This window comes from Empidonax traillii, unplaced genomic scaffold (assembly GCF_003031625.1).
Source record: "Empidonax traillii isolate 1590-97213 ecotype Southwest subspecies unplaced genomic scaffold, ASM303162v1 scaffold1437:size147607, whole genome shotgun sequence".
NCBI lineage: Eukaryota > Metazoa > Chordata > Aves > Passeriformes > Tyrannidae > Empidonax > Empidonax traillii.
The window spans coordinates 112,217-130,872 of record NW_020956630.1 but is presented as its reverse complement, the minus strand read 5'-3'; the positions used below and the strand labels follow the sequence as shown (position 1 = coordinate 130,872).

Below are 18,656 nucleotides of genomic sequence, written 5' to 3'. Positions count from 1 at the left end.
GAGCTCCAGGGGAAGCACAGACTCCTCTGGACTGGGGTCACGGGTGGGTGAGGGGACACGGGTGGGCACTGTCTCTCTGCAGGATTCCGGGTCCCACCGACTGCACCTCGGAAGGTCCTGCTGACACTTCTCCTCCTGGTGTCCGTCCCTCTCCCTCCTCGGAGATGAGTTTTTGGTGGCACCAAATTTGGGATGGGCTCCTCCCCATCCCTGCGGATCCCAGGCCGCTGCCACCACTCCCCGTCCCCCCCGGGGCTGCATCTTCCACTCCGAGCGGCCTCGGGCTTCAAACACCCCCTAATTTATTTTTCCTCCCCGAGCCGGGGGATCCTTGTGACTAATTTGGGCTGAATAGGGGAAGAAAAAAAGCTGCGGGCACACAATGGGCGGGGGAAATTCGTGTGGGAAAGGCAGGGGAAGAAAGGAAGGGCCGGGGCTGCGACTGCCGTGAGAGCGCGCGGAGCGGGGCCCAAATGCGGCGTGAAGTCACTTGTCAGAGCCCCCCGGGGCTGGACGGGCGGGGGAGCCCTGGGTCAGCCCGGGGGGGCTCAGGAGGAGCAGAGGGGGGGCTGCACAAAGGGATGAGGGGCTCCGGTGCCACTGGCCCCTCCTTCCCCTACACCGGCATCAGATCCCCCTGACCTCAAATCCAGCCTCGAATCCCACCAGCCCTGTCTTGTCTCCCAACAGCCTTGAATCCTGCCAGCCTTGAATCCCACCAGGCTTGTCATGTCTCCCACCGGCCTCATCTCCCATCAGTCTCATCTCCTTGAGGTGACCAACGATTGCCCCTCCTTGGCTGTGGCTCCTGTCTCAGGACAGGGATGTCCCAGGAGCCAGAGTATGGCTGGAGCTGATCCATCCCCTTGGATCCTTTTGTTGCCCTGCCATGGAGGAGGGAGCCCCATGAGGGATGTGCTCACTGGAGGACAGGGAATGGGGATGCCTCAAACTCTACTTGTGAGACACCCAGAGCTCAGGGAGGGTCTGGGGGTCTTTGGGATGGCATCAAAACCCCATCCCTGATTAGGCTGGGCATTGCCAGGGCACCGAGCCACTTATATCCCAGGATGTTTCGGGGATCTTTGGGATGACTCTGATGCAGGTTGGGGACTGAACCACTCATCTTTGGGATGGCACCAAACCCCATCCCTGCCACAGGCTGGGGATGGACTCGCCGGGTCCCTGGGGAGCCCCGTGCTGGTGCCAACTGCCCTCGGGCCATGCCCCCGCTGTGTCGGGGCCTGGCCTGTGCCCAGCTCCCCTGGATAATCCTCGGGCCCCGGCAGGGCCGGTGGAGCCGGGCCAAGCCCCCGCTGGTGGTTTAATTACTGTGAATGTCGCAGGCGGCCGGTCCTGTCAGCGGCGGAGGGGCAAGTCCGGGGGGCTGTGGGGCCGCCGTGGGTGGTCGCCCGGATGTCCCCGTTCCTAATTTGTCCCCCTCCAGCCCTGCCCTTGGTCTCCGAATTAGGTCAGCGGGGGCCGGGGGGAACAGGGATGTGGGGGTGCAGCCCCCGGGCGGCCTCGGGGGAGACGTGACCAGAACAAAAGCGAGCGCTCGTTAAACTCTTGACATCGCCCTCGAAGCAAACAAACAAACCCCCCCCCCCGCCCCGGGACCTCCTTCCTCTGGCCCTCGGGATGGGTGGCACAGCCTGGTCCCCCTGCAGGACCTCCTGGCCGTGACCCCCAGGGGGATTCTGATCCCATGGGAGCTGTGTGTTGTCCCCAGGGCCGTGTTGGGGTACAGAGTGGGGTGTCACTCTTGGCACATCGATGAGACTGATTCAGTGCCTCCCTAAGGCTCCTGGAGGCCTCTGAGGGTTTTACCCTCAGAGTGTGGAGAGGGCAGAGCTGGACACTCTCCCTGGAGCAACTCTGCCCTCAGAGGCCCAGCCTGGAGCCCCTCAGGGGGGCTGGGGGGCCTCTAGGTGGGGCAGACAGGACCTGTAGGGCAGGGATGGGCTGTGGAGGGGCCCGGGGCATTCCCAGGGGGAGCAGCAGCTTCCAACATGTCCTGAAGGACCCTGGTTGGAGTGGGAGAGCAGGGACACGGCCAATGGCCATGGAATCACCGCCCCAGCAGGGCCATCGGGGGCTGAGGTGGAGCCACGTCCATGTGTCTGGCGCTCGCTTGGGCTAGAAGGTTCCCCAGCCCCATGGGCAGTGACCACACTGTCCCCTCCTGCAGTGACCCTCCAGTGTCCACCCTGTCCCCTCCCACAGTGAATCCCCTGCCCACCCTGTCCCCTGTCCTGGCCCAGCCATAATTAGCTGCTGGACATTCCCGGAATACCTGCAGCCCCTAATGAGGCTCCATAAAGCTGCCCCTGATCCCGCGGCTCCTCCGGCACTTGGGGCCACTTGTAAATCTCTGCTTTACCACCGGGGGGGCTGCATTGGGAGGAAATGGGGGCTGGGAGGGGGGACACAGCTCCTGCCATGGCCTGGAGCTGGTGGTCTGGTGTGAGGTGTTCCCTCACACTGTCCTGGGTCTCCATCCCTGTCCCTTATCCCCTCTCCTTGTCCTGTGTTGTCTGTCCCCCCCTCAGGGTCAACCCACCCTCACTACAGCTCTCGGGGGGTTCAAGGTGGTGACCCCCCCTCAGTTGTGGTCTCAGCCCCCCTTCCCCATCACTGGGACAGGCACATCCATCTCTGGGGGGCTGAACAGGTTTTGGGGTGGTTGTTGCCAGGTTTTGGGGTGGCTGTTCCTGGGCGGATTCTCCAGGTGTTGGTTGTGTGAAGGCACAAGGACCAGCGTGTCTGGGGGGCTCGGGAGGGGAGGGGGCTGTGGGTGATTCCCAGGTGGGAGATAAACCTGGGAATGTCCAGGGGCTCTGAGCCGGGCACCAGGCACCGGGTGGGCTCCGTCCCTTCTCATCCCTTGTCCCTGAGGCGCGTCTGGCTTTGGGAGCATGGGAAAAATGAGAAGCATCAGGGAAAGATTTCCCAAGCGCCCAGAGCTGGATCAGGCCAGGAGATCCCAAGGGACGGGTGGGAGGGGGCGGTGGGGGGACTGCGGAAACACAAGAGGGGCTGTGGGGACGTGGATCTGGTGCTGACCGTGGGATCCGGTTCCGGTGAGGGACTGGATCCAGATGAGAGGCTGGATCCGGGTGGGGGTTTGGGTCCCAGGGAGGGCCACGATCAGTAGCCTGAGCAAAACACATTTATCATCAATTTTCCTTTTTTCCCAATATCTTTTTGACTCTATAAATTTTTTATTGTACAAAAGGTCTAAACAAACTGAAGGAGCTGGGGCTGGGGTTGGGGCCGGGGCCGGGGAGACCTTTAGGGCACGAATTACAACAGATGTCACTTGTCCAACACTGGAGTCATGGGGACATTCGTGGGGCTTTTCCTCTCCTGTGACTCTTTGGGGGCCCTGAATCCCCTGATCCCATCCCGTTCACCCACTCCAGGGGCACCAACTCCCTCCCTCTCTGCTGCTGGGGGAGGGCAGGGTGGCATCACCACCCAAGGACCTTTGTGACAAGTCTATGTGTGACAAGGCCACGGCGTGACAAGGCCACGTGTGACATGGTGGCGGTGCTGGATGTCCCCATGCCAGATGCCCCCATGGATCCAGGGCTCAGACGGGATGAGGACTGTGGAGCCTCAGGCCAGCCTGGGAGGTGGGGGGATATTCTTCTGGGGGGGGTCTTTTCCTTTCCCTGACCCCTGGGGTGCCACAGCCCCCCGGCACTGATGGGCTGATCCCCGTGCCCACGGACGCCCACGAAGGCGATTGTCCCGGCCTCGTCCCTTCTCCACCTTTCCGTAGTGCAAATGGTTCCCAACCCCTGGGGGGCTGCTCTGTCCCCTCCACTCCCTCCGGCCACCCCTCGGCTGCGGTGTCACCTCCAGCTCCCTCCTGGTGACACTGGATGAGCCACCACAAGCCCAGTGTCTCGAGGGACATCGATGGCACCGGTGCTGCCCAGGGGTCCTGGTGCCACCAGTTCATGCGACCCCTGCCCAGGGTGCTGGGCCCCCCAGGGGTGCAGATGGAGCTGAAAGCTTGGAACTCTTGGATTATTTCTCTCTCTCTCTCTCTTTTTTTTTTTTTTTTTCTAATGTTTTTTATTATTATTTCTTGTATAGTTTTGCTGTTCAAGTGCTGAGTTTGGTCCCACCGTGAGCCCCATTCTGACCAGCCATGGCCTTTTGGGACCCGCTGTGACCCCCCCCCTCCCCCGGGGCCCATCCCGGACCCTCCCTGGACCCCCCAGAGTGACAGAACGAGGAACAAAACAACAAACAGACGAACAGAAAAGGAACCTAAGACATTACACACAGACCGATACACCAGGAAATAATTATAATAATTATAATAATTATAATAATAATATACTGAGGGGGCCACCACCCCCGCAACCCCCGCCTGGGAGAGCTGCGTACGGGACCACTCAGCCCTGGGCACTGGGACCAGTGCCGCCTGCTACTGGGACCATGGTCCGGTGCCTGGGGCTGACTGGTCCCAGTGCCCAATGCTAACTGGTCCCACTGCCTGGAGGTAATTGGTCCCAGTGTCTGGAGCTGACAGGTCCCAGTGCTAACTGGTCCCAGTGCTCGGGGCTGACTGGTTCTAATGCCTGGAGGTAACTGGTCCCAGTGCCCAGGGCTGATTGGTCCCAGTACCTGGAGCTGACCAGTCACACTTCCAGGACCTGATGGGTCCCAGTGCCCCATGCTAACTGGTCCCAGTGCCCAGGCCTTCCCATCATTTCTCCTTCAGTGCCACCTGCCTGTAACAGTTGCCTTGGGGCCCTGGGGGGGCTTTCGGGTTTGGGGCTCCCCCAGGGCCGGGACAGTTCCATGCCTTTTCCAGTCCCTTCCCAGTGGCTTCTGGATCTTTCCAAGTGCCTGTCTCTGTCTTCCCTGGTGCCTTCGGCATCACACGGGCACTGCGTGGGGACACTGGGGGTCCCCTCTCCTCCACAGCGAGCCCCGGGGCTGCTGGAGGCTGCGGCCCCCCGAAAAGGCACTGAAGGGCAGGGGGAGGGGGTGCCCCAGCCCCGGGGTTTTCATTGGCATCATTGTGTCCAATGTATTGGAAGAGTCACCATCAACCCCCAGGCTCGAGGACCTCGGCTACGAGGGGCTGTTGGCCACGGTGTTTTGGGGCTGAGCTGTGCCCCCCATTCCGGGCTGAGTGGGGCTGGGGGACTCTCCTCTGCTTCCAGAACCCCATTCCTTGGAATCCCGGCTCTACCCGTCCCCATCCCCTCACCTCCCACTCCTGCTGCCACCACCGGAGCCACCAGCCCGGTGGCATCGTGAGCCTGGCACGAGGGGCCGTAAGTGCTGCCAGGCCGGGGGGTTCGGGATCCGGCACGACCGGGGGTCGGCACCGTGTCCTCGTCCCCGGGGCGGCCTCGTCCTTGTAAGCGCTTGTGGCTCCGCGGAGCCGGGGACAAGTGCTGAACATCCCGGGAGAACCCCCGGCCGCCCGGCGCCGGCCCTTAAGTGCTACGCGGGGTGCGGACGTGCCTGGCCACGGGGTCGTTCCCCGCCTGGCCCCGGGATGGAGCCGCGTGTCCCCCCCGGCACCCTCGGGATAAGTGCTGGGCCCGGGGGCCGCGGGGGCTTCCCCTCCCCGAGCCGCCGCTCCCACCCCGGCGCGGGGTCAGCGCCCGCCCGGCGCCGGGAGCGGCCCCGGCGGCATCGCGGAGGGAGCCGCTGGAGCCGCTGGAGCCGCTGGGCTCTGGGAACGTGGGAGAATCATCATTTCTCACGTGAAAAATCCTCCGGAGAGCCGAGGGCAGCGGGACGCGAATGTGCCGCGTAAGCGGAATTTCTCCCCGGCCGGAGCCTCCGTCCAATGCCTGCCGGTGCTGCCTCCGGGTAACCCCGGGCGGCCGGACGCCCTCCCGCCGGCGGAGACCCCGCGACTCCCCCGGAGGAGCGCTGTGTGCCCTCTGCCGGTGCCAGGGCTGGATCCAAAGCCTGGGCGGCAGCTCCGTCCCCTCCAGCCTGGGGGTGCCGGTGGTCCCCGGGTGGCCCCTCCAGAGCAGTCCGAACTGAGGGTGCAGTGGGAGGGACCAAGGCGAGCGCCGGCCGGGAGGGTGATTAATAAATAAATAAATTAAAGAAGGGAGACGGTTTCCTCACCGGCCGGAACGGTCCCGGCGCGCCCGTGCCGGGGGTTCCGCTGCCGGATCCCGCCGTCTTCGCTCCAGCAGGAGCCCGTGGCTGCTCGGGGACCTCGGGGTCACCCGCCCTTGGGTGTCACCTCGGCCGCTCCAGGAGCGCGGGGAAGGGGCGCGGGGTCTGCTCGGCCTCCTCCTCTCCCCGTTGCCGCTGAGCTGGGGTGGGGGAGCCGCCCAGTGTCGTCTCACCATGTCACCGTGTCACCGTGTGGGGGTCCCGGCCCCCCCTTCCCTTCTCGGTTCGGTTGCTTTATTGCACAATGCATGTCGAATCGCCGGTTTGGTGCAGCGTTTCTCCGTGGGATTTCCTTCTCTCTCTCTCTCTCTCTCTTCCAACATCCAAAGGAATTTCAACGCTTGGTCTTTGTAATTTTTTTTTCCTCTCCCCCGAAAAAAAAAGAAATCTTAAAAAAAAGCAAGAAACAGCGGAAGAAACGAGGAGTTGGTGGTGGAGGGGGTGGTGGGGCGGAGGGGCAGCCCCAGCCGGGCTCTAGGAGCACCCGCATCTGTCAACCACCATGCCGGGGATCTTCCCGTAGATGATCTGCTGCTTGTCGTTGAAGTAGAGCATGTTGATGGGGGACATCTTGGTGGGGGTGCAGCAGGGCCCCGCCGAGCCCCGGGGGTTGGCCTGCTGCACCAGGTGGGTGTGGGGGTACTTCTGCATGAACATGTACTCGCACTGCCCCGAGCAGTAGTTGGCTTTGTATCTCTTGGGGGCGATAATCCAGTCCCAGCCGAAGGCCTCAAAGTCGACGGTCAGGGGGTAGCGGCAGCAGCGGGACTCAGTCGAGTGCTCATCGCAGTCCAGCCCCAGGTTCCGCCGCGAGCGCTTGTTGTTCTCCAGCACCCGCAGCTCCATGAAGGGGTGCTGGAGGGAGAGAGGGACACGTTGAACCACCACCCCACTGGACCCCCGGCCCAGCCCCATGGGATGGCAGCAGCCCCATGGCGGTGTCACCAGTCCTGTGGAGCTGTCACCAGCCCTATCGAGGTGTCACCAGTCCCATGGAGGTGTCAGCAGCCCCAAGGAGCTGCCCTCAGCCCTACTGAGACTGAGCTGTCACCAAGCCCTTTCAAGATGTCACCAATGCCACGGAGGTGTCACCAGTCCCATGGAGATGTCACCAGTTGCAAAAAGCTGTCACCAGCTCCATGAGGGTGTCATTGTCCCCATGGAGCAGTGACTGTCCCCACAGAGCTGTGACAAGCTCCAGGGAGCTGTCACTGTCCCCGTGGAGCTGCCACTGTTCCCCAGATCCGTGACCACCCTCCCAAGCCGTCACCCTCCCTATAGAGCCACATCACCACCTATCCCAATTGCCCCACACACTCTCCACTCCCCCTGAGGACACCCACCAGCCCCTCGGCACCAGGTCCCAGAGAGGTGACGGCCAGGTCGTTGCCATTGGGGTCGAAGGCGTTGATCTCGATGCCCCAGTTGTTCTGCGGCTGCTTGAACCAGTTCTGCAGCACGTGCTTGAAGTCGATGCTCTGCCAGTGCCCCAAGCGGGAGTTGAGGTCAATCTTGAGGGAGCGGATGCGGATGTGGCGACTGCCCTCCTCTGTGACGGGCTTCAGACGCAGGATCTGCAGGTAGACGGTGGGGGTGTGCTGGACCGGCCGCAGGTACACCCAGAGCTGCGCTTTCACCACCTTCGTGAACATGATCTTGGGGCTGAAGTTAAAGAAGCAGCAATGGGGATTGCCCTCGATCTGCACCACTGGGTCCGCTGTGGGAGGAAGGAGGTGTCAGAGGTGGCCCCAGGATCCCTCCCAAACCCTCGGACCCCTCGAGCTCCTCCTTGGTCATTAGGAGTTGAAGGTCGGGTCAGAGGCCGCTCTGGGGGTCACCACCCTTCCACCCTCAGTGATCCCCAGCTGTCCCCTGACCCCGGGGAATCCTGAGCCCCCTGGAACAAGCCCCCCCCAGTGGGGCCGGGCTGAGCGGGGCAGGGGGCTCCGGCCCCGCAGCACCTGTTCGGGGCAGCCGCTTCCCAGCACATCTCAGTGCTGGAGCTGGGAATGTGCCTGGCCCCAGGTACCTCTAAACTCCATCTCCCACCCCACCTCTGCCACCCTCCCTGGGCTGGTTTACGGGGTAGCCCCACACCTCGGAGGTCTCTCCTGGCCCCCCAGCATGATGTGCCAGGGCCATGTGCTCAGAGGTGGCGAAGGTGAGTGGACCCTCAGGGACATCCCCCCTGGTGGGGTGACAACCCTGAGCACCCATCGGATCCAGGGGTCGCCGGGGGTCCCTCCCCCAGCCATGTGGCAGCACCCTGGCCCCACGCCGGCCCTCCCGGCCCAGCAAACATCTGTGTCAAATTGAGCTGGGAATTCGCCCCCCGTCCCTCGCAGCCCCCTCCCCCTGCACCGGTCAGGTTTAATAGCGCCCAGCTGCAGCAGGGCCATTTGCTGCGCTGAGGCCTCCCCGGGCTCATGGGGGTCACGACACTGGCCGCAGCCCCCGGAATGCTGCCTGGCCCCCTTGTTGGGGGGGGCCCGACCCCCCCCAGGATGGGGTTGGGGGCCGTGGGCACCCACCACCAAAACTCCCCCTGCGATGCGCTGTGCTCAAACCCCCGATTGAACCCCCTCGTGCCCGTCCTCTCAGCACATTGTGCCCCCCCAGTCCCTCGGTGGAGGCTTTGCCACCCGTCACCAATGGGATGCCACCCCACGAGGGGCTGTCGGCAAGGTGACACTCCTGCACAGAGGTCTGTGGTGGCCAGTTTGTGCCATGGGGTGGGGTTTGGGGGGGGTCTCCAGGTGGGAGATGCTGGAGCAGCTCTGGACCCAGGGCAGGTCCTGTGGAGATGCCCCCAAAGACCCTCGCCGCGACAGTGGCAGCACCGGTGGCGCTGCTGACCCTCTGCTGGCCTGGGGGTCGCTGTGGCTTCCTGGGGGACACTGGAGCTCTGACTGACATCCCAGGGGGACACCGGGCCCGGGGGGATCCGGCGGGGGGGCTCTGCCACACTGGCTGCGGTGCCAGGATGCTCGTCCGGTCGCTGTGGCAACAGGGGATAAAGGTTACCGGGACACTGGTCACAGCTGGGCATGTGCCGGGAGGGGGGCCATCCCCGGCCCCCCCCGCTCTTTGTTCCCACTGGAGCCCGGATCAGGGCTCCCACGCCCGTCCCCTCAACCCCCTGACCAGAGCCCCCCCAGATCCAGGGAGCCCCAAGGTGCCGTGTGCCAGTGGTGGCTCTGCCGTGTCCCCATGTCCTTGTGTCCCCGTGTCCTCACTTCCCACTGACCTTGAGCGGCTCCGGCGCCCCTGGTCCTTGCCAGGCCTTTGCCCCAGCCCCTCCAGCCCCCCATCGCCCCTCATTAAGCTCCCTCCCCCCCGAGGGTCGCGGGGGTCACGGGTAGCCCCTCAATGGGTTTAGGACCCAATTAACCTTCCCGGGTTCCTCCTGCAGTTAAAAACCCCCGGGGGTGTGGGGGGCTTGAGGGTGGTGGCCAGGGATTAGCAGGGGGGCGGGGGGCAGCCGGGGGGAACCCGAGAGCTTTATGGCTCTGCTGCCTGTAAAGCCCTTTCCCTCCTTCTGTTCAGGAACCATAAAACCCCCCACAATTGCCCCGGGGAGGGTGAGGAGGGAGGAAAAATCATAATAATAACAGAGTGGTGGTAGTGAGAGGTGGGGAGCGGACCCGTGGCGCATCCGGACGGGGGTCCGGGGCTGTGGGACCCCCGGCGTGGGGCCACGCAGGAGGAGGGGCTGCTCGCTGGTATTTATTTTGGGGGCCCCTGAGCTGTGAAGGGGCAGGAGGGAGGCCTGGGGGCCGCGAGCATTGCCGCGGCTCGGGGAGGAAAACCCCAGTGTGTCGTCAATTTTATGGGTAATAAAATTTCAAAGCCGCCCGAGTCTATTAATGCCTGGGAAGGAAATTCGTCGGGGGGCGGCAGGAGGGGGGCAGCGCCTCACACTTCCCTCCCTTCCGCTCGCCCTTCGCACCCGGCCCCCCTGTCCCGGGGGTCCCACGGCTGGAGCAGGTGGAGAGACCCTGGGGGATCTGCGGGGGGGACAGGGCTACATCACGTCCCAGCAAAGTCCCCGTGACCTGTCCCCTCCCTGCTGTCCCACCAGGAACCCCTCACAGCCCCTCGCTGCACTGGCCTGTCCCCAGCACAGTCTGTTGTCACCTTGATGTCACCCTGTTAGTCACTCTGTTTTCACCCTGCCATCACCCGGCTGACACTTTCCTGTCACCCTGCCCTGTGCCCTGGGGACTGGGAGGTCACCGTGCCACCTGCCCCATGCCCCCAGTCTGCTCCCCGTGCCAGGTCCCACTACCCAATGTGGAATCCTGGTGTTACTTCCAGTGCCCAGTCCCACTCCTGACTGATGCCAGTGTCTGGTCACAGTCTCAAGTGCCCAGTTCCCAGTCCCAGTTCCCAGTGCCAGGTCCCAGTACTCAGTGGCTGGTACCAGTCCCTACTGCCAAGTCCCAGTCCCCCTTCACTGGTCCCAGTTCCCAGATCTAGTCTCCAGTTCCAGTCCCCAGTGCCAGGTCCCAGCACTCAGTGCTAGGTCCCAGTGCCCAGTCCTTAATGTCAGCTCCCAGTGCCAGTGCTGGGTCCTGGTGCTACTGCCCTGTCCCAGTACCTAGTGCCGGATTCCAGCACCCAGCACCCCATATCAGGTGCCAGCACTCAGTACCAGTTCCCAGTCCCCAGTCCCAGCTTCCAGTATCAGGTCCCAGCACACAGTGCCGCCTTTCAGTCCCCAGTCCCAGCATCTAGTCCCCCGTTCCAGCACACAGCACCAGCTCCCAGTTCCCAGCCACCAGTCCCAGCTCCCAGGCCCCAGTCCCAGGCCCCAGTGGCCAGTCCCAGTCCCATCTCCTGGTTCCCAGTGCCCCGTACCGGGGCTGCTGCAGCCAGACTGTCCCATCCCCACGTCCCCATGTCCCTGTGTCCCCATGTCCCTACATCCCTGTGTCGCAGCGGGACCTGCGCAGACCGGGGGGAACCGAGAAGCCTCGGGGGCGAGGGGGTGTCAAGGAGCCCCAGGGAGGGTAGTGGAGCTCCGGGGGGATGTTGGGGAGCACCGAGGAAGGTCGGGGAGCCCCGGGGAAGGCAGCGGAGGATGGGGCGTCCCAGAGGGACGGTGCCGGCGGGCGGGGAGAGGACGGGGGGACCAGGAGGGGAACCGAGAGGGGAGCCCGGACCGGGGATGGGGGCTGAGGGGGAGTCCTCCGGCGAAGTTTGCAGCGGAACAAAGGGCGGCACTGACTTTCCTGGGCCATGCTGATGACGGTCTCGGTGGTGGCGTGGTACTCGTCCTCCTCCAGGTACTCGTCGTGCTGCAGCGAGTCCCCCTGGAAGTCGTGGAGGTCCAGGAGCTGCTGGAGCGGGGGGGCCTTGGGCAGCAGCTGCTTCACCACCTCCCGGGTGATGTTGGGCGCTTCCTTCAGCCGCAGCTTGCTCAGGATCTGCGACTTGATGCTCTCCAGCCGCAGCTCTTTGCTCTGCCGCCGCCACAGGCACACGGGGCAGGCGGGCTCGGAGGCAGGGGGCTGCTCCACCGACCCCCCCCCGGCCACTACCGCCACCACCGACCCCAACAACCACCACAACGGGGCCATGCCGGGGGGGAAAACAAAAAAATACATAAAAGAAAAAGAAAAGAAAGAAGAAAAAAAAATAAAACCCTTCCCCACCGGGCCGCCCCCCCGCCCCGCTTCCACCGCAACGCGCAAGGGGGGGGAAGGCGGTAACGGTGGCGGGGGCGGGGAAGCGGGGACCCCCGGGGGGGCCGAAGGGGGGGGGGGGGATGAAAAAAAGCGGCGGTAGCGGCGGCCCCGGGGTTTTATACCCCAAGAGAAGTGTGTCGTCAGCGGCCTTGATTGGCTGCGGGCGCACAAAAGAGGTTCTGGCAGGGGCTTGGCACCAGCCGCCGCCGGCCCCCCGAGCCCGGGGAACGGCCCCGCCGCCACCCGGTGCGCCCCGGACTCCCCGCCCGGCTCCGGTTCGGGGCGGGGGGCGGCGCGGCGGGACCCGCTCCCGGCAAGTGCGGTCGGGGGGATGCGCGTCCCGGCAAGTGCACCGCCCCCCAGGATGCGCGTCCCGGGCCCCCCCGGACTCCCCCCACCCTCAGAGCCCCCGCTGCTCGCCCCGTTCCCTTTGCCGGCTCCGGCAGAGCCCTCGAGAACCATCGGTGGGTTCCAGGACCAGCGAGGGCTGGCAGAGCCTGGCTCAGGGAAACCCAGCTCTGAGCTGAGGGGCATGGGGGTCCCCGGTGGGCTGCAGTGGGCGTTGGGGGGTGGGGTGCCCGCCCTGGGAGAAGCCTGGCACTGGGAAGTGCTGCAGTGACCGTCAGCTGGTTCCAGGAGTAACAGGGACCTTGGCCGAGGGAAGCCCCCTCATGAGCTGGGGGGCGTGGGGATCCCCGGGGAGCTCCAGCGGGTGCGAAGGGGGGGCAGAAGCGGGGGCTGACCACTGTGGGAGAAGCCTGGCACTGGGCAGAACTGCAACCACCGTCAGTGTGTCCCAGGGGCAACGAGAGCCATCACACCATGACCGAGGGGAGACCAGCCAGGAGAGTTGGGGGCCATGGGGACCCCGAGGGGTCACGGGGGTCCTGTTCCCAAGGTGGGGGCGCTCGAGCTTTGGGGGGGCAGAGTAGTGAGGTTGGGGAGACGGGCAAAGCCTGGCACGGGGCAGATGCCGCCGTCAGTAGGTTCCAGGAGAAACAAGGATTGGCACAAGCACTGAGATCAGTGCGGGGACCCCACAGGTGACCCGAGACACCCTCCCTCACTCCAGGTGTCGGCCCCATCAGAACCATGGAGAGGGGAAGAGACACCGGGGATACACCGGCACCACTCCGGTGCGTTGGGGTTGGTGAGGGGATCCTGGCCCGGTGAGGTGGGAGAGTGACTCGGCCTCGGCGGGGGGACTGTCCCGAGGTGGTGCGGCAGGTTTTGGAGAGGGGGCGGCCCCGTTACCCCCCGGTCCCGGGGGGGGGGCGGTGCCAGCGCGTCCCGCCAGGGGGCGCCACTGAGCTCCCGGGGCCCGTCCCACAGCGCTGGGGGCCAGCGCCACCGCGCGGTCACCGGGGGAACTGCAGGGGGGGCACGGGAACCCCCCGGGACACCAGGGACACACAGAGACCCCAAAGGAACACCACAGGGACCCCATAGAGGCCCCACAAGGACACACTAGGACCCCACACGGGACCCCGGGGGTACTGGGACCCGTAGCGGGGCTTTCCCTGCCGCCGCTGCAGCACCGCTCCCCGGGGTGACACCCTGGGAAAGTCGTGCCGGTCCGTCCCCCGCTACACCGGGGTCCCGCCGCTCTCGGGGGTTTCGCCACCGTCGGTGTGACCCCTCCGCCGGGTCCTCCCCCGCCGGGCCGCGGAAGCGAGCGGGTTAAGGCGGTTCCGTGACGCGCCCGCCGTCCCCGCCCACGGGCCGTCCGAGGAGCTGTCAGCGGCCCCGGCCCCGGTAACGGCAGCGGCGGAGGCTCCCGAGGGGCCCGGGGGTCCCCCCGGGGGTGGCTCGGGGTGGAGGGGCAGCGGGGGGTTGGGCTCCGGGGAGGGGAGGGAAGTTTGGGTCGCGGTCGTTACGGGGAGGCCCCATCTCCCCGCTCCTTCCGGGGGGCAGCGGGGACCCCCCCGCCCCGACCGCTTCCTGCACACGCGGGACAGACCCCCCCACACCCCGCGGGGGCACCATCGGGGAGGCGCAGCCCCACGGCCACATGTCCATCTCCCCACTTCCCCGTGTCCCCGTGTCCTCATGGTCCCGTGTCCCCATGCCCACGTCCTCATGTCCACACCTCTCCATGTCGCCACGGTCCCGTTCCCATGTCTGTGTCCCCACGTCCCCATGTCAGTCACCCTGTCTCCACATCCTCATATCCTCATGTCCCCAAGTCCCTAGCTCCACATCCCCATGTCCACGTCCCCGTGTCCCTGCAGGCCCATGTCCCCACTCCCACATCCCCACGTCCCCACGTCTGTCCCCCCATATCCATATGTCCCTACGTCCCCAGGTTCCCACTTCCCCATGTCCCCATGTCACCCTGTCCCCCAGTGTCCCCACATACCCCCTCCTCCCTCTGCTCCCGGGATTATTTCGGGGCCGGGCAGGGCCCGTCCCTTGGCTCTGCGCCTCCCAAGGGGTCTCTGGGATCTCCCTGAGCCCCGTGTCCCCCCAGCCATGGCGGGGCTGCTGCAGGCACTCGTGGGGGTCTCGGAGAAGGCGGCGGAGCTGGCGCGGCTGTGCCGGCAGGAGGAGCCGCTGTTCCAGCTCCTGGTGGCCGAGAAGACGGGCCCCGACAGGAACAGGAGGTTCCTGCAGGACTTCAAGACCCTGGCGGACGTTCTCATCCAGGAGGTCATAAAGCACGACCTGGGCAAGGAGGTGGGCACGGACTCGGGGATCCCCGGGGTGCCCCACGCCCCCCGCGCCATTCTGAGCCCCTCTGTGCCCCCCCAGTTCCCAGAGCTCCAGGGCCACATCCACGGGGAGGAGTCCAATGAGTTCAGGGATGTGCATGGTGAGTCGGGGACACTGGAACCATGGGGCTGTGACTGAGTCGGGGGTCCCAGTGCCGGTCCCCACAGGGTCATGGCTGAGGGGGTCCCCACACTGGGTCTGCAGAGCCATGGCTCACTCGGGGGGCCCTTCAGCAGGGACTGGGTGGGGCTGTGGCTGAGGAGGGGGTCTGCACACTGGGTTTATGAGGCTATGACTTAGTCGGGGGTCCCCATGCCAGGGATGTGGCTGAACTGGGGGTCCCCACACTGGGTCTGTGGGGCTGTGGCTGAGCTGGGGGTGCCCGTGATGGGGCTGGGGCTGACTCAGGGTGTGGCAGGGGGCACGGTGGCCGTGCGTGTCTGTGGAACACGGGAGGACACGGTGGCCCTGCTGCTGTCGGTGCTGGGCCCCGAGCAGGCGGCGGCCGAGCTGCTGGCAGACGCCGTGCACCGGGACGTGGTGCTGGGGGATGTGGCACTGGCGGGCGCTGAGCCCGGCGTGTCTCCCCGGGACCTGGCCGTGTGGATAGACCCCATTGGTGAGTGAGGGGCTGCGGGGGTGGGGGGCAGGGACCCCGCCGTGTGCCACCGCTGAGCCCCGACTGCGCTCCCCAGACTCCACGAACGAGTACATCAGGGGCCGCGAGGACGTGCCCCCTGTGGATGGCATCGCCCCCGCTGGGCTCTGCTCTGCCCTTGTGCTCGTTGGGGCCTTCGACCGCCTCTCTGGCTGCCCCGTCCTGGGCGTCATCAATGAGCCCTTCTTCCGACGGGACCCCCAGACCCGCAGGTACCAGCGCCGCAGGGGCACTGTGGGGGCACCGGGGTGACCCCCAGCGATGGGGGGATCCACGCTCACTGTGCCCGTGTCCCTGCAGGTGGCAGGGCAGGTACCACTGGGGTGTGGCCCATGGGGACACCCGGCTGTGCTCGCTGAGCCCCCCCGACCCCCACCCCGTGCCCCGCGTGGTGCTGAGCCGGGCTGAGGGGGCGGCGGTGCGGGGGGCTCTGGGCCCCCTGTGCGGGGGTCACCTGCACTTTGCGGCAGGAGCGGGGTACAAGATGCTGTGCGTGATCCTGGGGCTGGCGGATGCCTACGTGCTGTCCGAGGGCACCACCTTCGCCTGGGACGCCTGTGCCCCCCACGCCATCCTGCGGGCCCTGGGCGGGGGGCTGGTGGCCCTGGAGGGGGCCCTACGGGCACGGCAGGAGGGGCGTGCCGGGGACCCCCCTGAGCTGGTCTATAACCGCCCAGCAGAGGGGGTGGGGGGGGCCGAGCGCTGGGCAAACCGGGGGGGCCTCGTGGCTTATCTGCACCCCCAGCACCTGGATGCCGTGCTGGGGGCACTGGCCACTGTGCCCGGGCTGTGAGCCCGCAGCGGCCGAGACCCCCACGAGTGGGAATGGGGGGGCTGGGACCAAGGACAATGGGTCCCTGGTGTGGGAGGTCAGAGGGGTCTGGGACCCCAAGGTGTGGGCTCGGGAGGGGCTGGGACCCCAAGGTTTGGGCTCAGGGCTGTCTGAGGCCCTAGGATGCAGAGCAGGGGCTCTCAAGGACCTTGAGGTGCTGTCACAGGGTAACAGGGACCAAGGGCAGGGGGATGTCAGGGACCCCGGGTTTGGGGTCAGGGATCTCAAAGTGTGGGGTAGGGGGACTGAGACCCAAGAATTGGGATCAGGGGTGTCAGGGGTACAGGGTAAGGGAGGACAGGGCCTCCGGAGTTCCCCGGAGCTGGGGTGGTCAGGACTCCCTGACCGAGGGCAGCCAGGATGGGATGGGAGCTCTCAGTGCCGGTTCCCCTCGGTGGGAATCCCCGTGTGTCCCCCCCCATTAAAGCGCCTCTCGGACCTCCGTGTCTGTCCTCCGTGTCCGTCCTCCGTGTCCTGCCGGGGCGGGGCGGGCCCGGGGCGGTGCCGGGGCGGGTCCGGGGTCCTGTTGACTCCCGCGGGCCCATCACATGATCGGGGAGCCCTCGGGAAGGACGGCGGGGAACGGGAGCGCCGGGATCACCGGGACCGGGTGGGGAGCGGCACCGAGACGAGCGGGAACCGGGGAGGGGGGAGAGGCACCGGGACGAGCGGGGCTGCAGAGGGGAGCGACACCGGTCCGAGGGGAACGGGGGGAAGAGCGGTATCGGGAGCACCGGGAGAGGCACCGGGACCACCGGGAACTCGCTGAGGCTTATGGGCCATAGAGGGAGCGGCACCGGGAACTTCGGGAGCCCCTGGACCGGGGTGGGGAGCGGGACCGGGAGCACCGGGGCGGGGGAGAGCAGGGGAGCTGCCCCGGGAACTCTGGGAGCAGCGGGACCAGGGAATGGAGCAGCACCGGGACCACCGGACGGGAACCGGGACCGGAGTGGGCGGAGCGGCACCGGGGGTCCTGGGCCGGTGAACGGGAGCGGGGCTCGGCCCGGGCGAGGGGCCGGGGCCGGTGCTGAGCGGCGGCTCCCCCAGGACGGGCCATGGCGGTCGAGGGGGGGATGAAGTGCGTGAAGTTCCTGGTTTTCTTCTTCAACTTCATCTTCTGGGTAAGTGCGGGGCCGGGGGGCACCGAGGGGGCACCCGAGGGGGGCCTGCAGAACCTGGCAGGTGGACCCAGCCCCCCACTCCCCACATCTCACAGACCCTGGGTTGGGGGTCGCGGGGACCGGGGGGGTGGAGGTCCTGCTGTCGTGGGGGTGGTCCTGGAGGGGTAGGGAGGGACCACCGTGCCCACTCTGGGTCCCTGCAGCCCCATGTGCCATCCGTCGGTTCCAGGGTTAACGGGGGGAGCCCGGCCTTGGGGTCACGGTGGGGATCCCACGGGTGACCGGGGTTCCCGTGGTTGGGGGGGACCCCTCTTCCCGGGGTCCCCTGATAAGCAGGGCGTGGGTTTGGGGAAGTCGAGGTGAGGAAAGAGGCGCGAGAACCCAACGGCTGCAGCGGGGGATGGGGGTGTGGGGGGGTCACGGGCCCCTTCCCTGCCGCTCTCCCGCCCCCCCACGCATGGAGTCACTTGTCCCCACCCTGATCCTGCCGGGCTGAGTCACCCCTCGAGGGCCGGGGGAGGCGGGGGGGGGACACGGTGACACGGCGCCAGCCCCCCCCCGCCCCCCCCGCTGTTTGTGCGGCGGCGGCCGAGCCCACGCCCCTCGAGCAAACAGGGCACGGCACGGGGGGGTCCCGCCGCCACCGGGACACGGGGGGAGCGTGGCGGGGTTCCCACCCTTGCGGGGGGCTTGGAAATGGGGGGAATAGACCCCACAGCCGGGCAGGGGAAAGGTGTCCTGGCTCCCGTGAGAGGGGGCTGCTGGTGCTTCCTGGTGTGATAAACCTCCCCCTTCCGCCATCACCCACGATCCACAGGGACCCTCAGGGCGGGGAGCTGGTGCCAGATTCCCCTGCCGAGGCCTCGCGTGGCCAGAAGGCTGGACTTCCTGGACTTTCTGGCGCTTGCAGAGCCAGCGGTGCCCCCCCCGCCCCGTGCCCCCCCTTCCACCGCGGCAGGGCTGTGCTGGGAGAGAAACCCCCCATGGTCCCCAGGAAGGGGGTCCTCTGTGTGAAGCCAAACCCCAGAGAGGCTGCGGGCGCACCCCCCCAGCTCCGTGGCTCGGGGTGGTCCCAGGGAGATCCTGGCTGTGCCCCAACTCTCTGTGTCCCCCCAGGTATGTGGTGTGGCCCTGATTGCCATCGGCATCTACGCCCAGGTGGCCCTGAGTAAGGCCCTGGTGGTCAGCAGTGGCTCCTCGGCTGGGACCCCCGTGGCTATCCTGGTCCTGGGCGTCATCATCTTCTTCATCTCCTTCTTCGGCTGCTGCGGTGCCTGGAAGGAGAGTTACTGCATGGTCACCACGGTGAGGGGGTACACCCTGCTGGGACCCCCCTGGGACATCCCCATCCAAGCCCCCCCCCACAGGGACACCTCCATCCAAGCCCCCCACCCTGACCCCCCCCAATGTGACCCCCAACCAACCTCCCATCATGATCCCCACTGTGACCTCCTCACCACAACCCCCCCAAG

General features: G+C 66.4%; 3 protein-coding genes across 4 annotated transcripts in view; 2 read left to right on the top strand and 1 right to left on the bottom strand.

Annotated features, from left to right (window-relative positions):
• Positions 1-6,537: 6,537 nt before the first annotated feature.
• Positions 6,538-11,945, bottom strand: GDF11 (growth differentiation factor 11). Its single transcript, XM_027907306.1, has 3 exons — positions 11,402-11,945; positions 7,515-7,888; positions 6,538-7,026 (listed from the first exon to the last, which is right to left on the bottom strand). The coding sequence occupies exons 1-3, from the start codon at positions 11,778-11,780 to the stop codon at positions 6,646-6,648; spliced, it is 1,134 nt and encodes a 377-aa protein (XP_027763107.1). The 5' UTR covers positions 11,781-11,945; the 3' UTR covers positions 6,538-6,645.
• Positions 11,946-13,588: 1,643 nt separating this feature from the next.
• Positions 13,589-18,656, top strand: part of INPP1 (inositol polyphosphate-1-phosphatase) — a 23,407-nt gene continuing 18,339 nt past the window's right edge. The window contains exons 1-6 of one of the 2 annotated variants that reach the window (XM_027907304.1): positions 13,589-13,610; positions 14,316-14,537; positions 14,613-14,673; positions 14,992-15,192; positions 15,269-15,443; positions 15,532-16,071. In XM_027907304.1, coding sequence (XP_027763105.1) covers positions 14,334-14,537; positions 14,613-14,673; positions 14,992-15,192; positions 15,269-15,443; positions 15,532-16,024 — 1,134 coding nt within the window. In that variant the 5' untranslated portion in view covers positions 13,589-13,610; positions 14,316-14,333 and the 3' untranslated portion in view covers positions 16,025-16,071. Of the gene's footprint in view, positions 13,617-14,315; positions 14,538-14,612; positions 14,674-14,991; positions 15,193-15,268; positions 15,444-15,531; positions 16,072-18,656 lie in introns of both variants that reach the window. The other variant, XM_027907305.1, reaches the window with a different exon arrangement.
• Positions 16,615-18,656, top strand: part of CD63 (CD63 molecule) — a 3,734-nt gene continuing 1,692 nt past the window's right edge. The window contains exons 1-3 of the mRNA XM_027907309.1: positions 16,615-16,673; positions 17,111-17,184; positions 18,301-18,489. Coding sequence (XP_027763110.1) covers positions 17,119-17,184; positions 18,301-18,489 — 255 coding nt within the window. The 5' untranslated portion in view covers positions 16,615-16,673; positions 17,111-17,118. The remainder of the gene's footprint in view (positions 16,674-17,110; positions 17,185-18,300; positions 18,490-18,656) is intronic.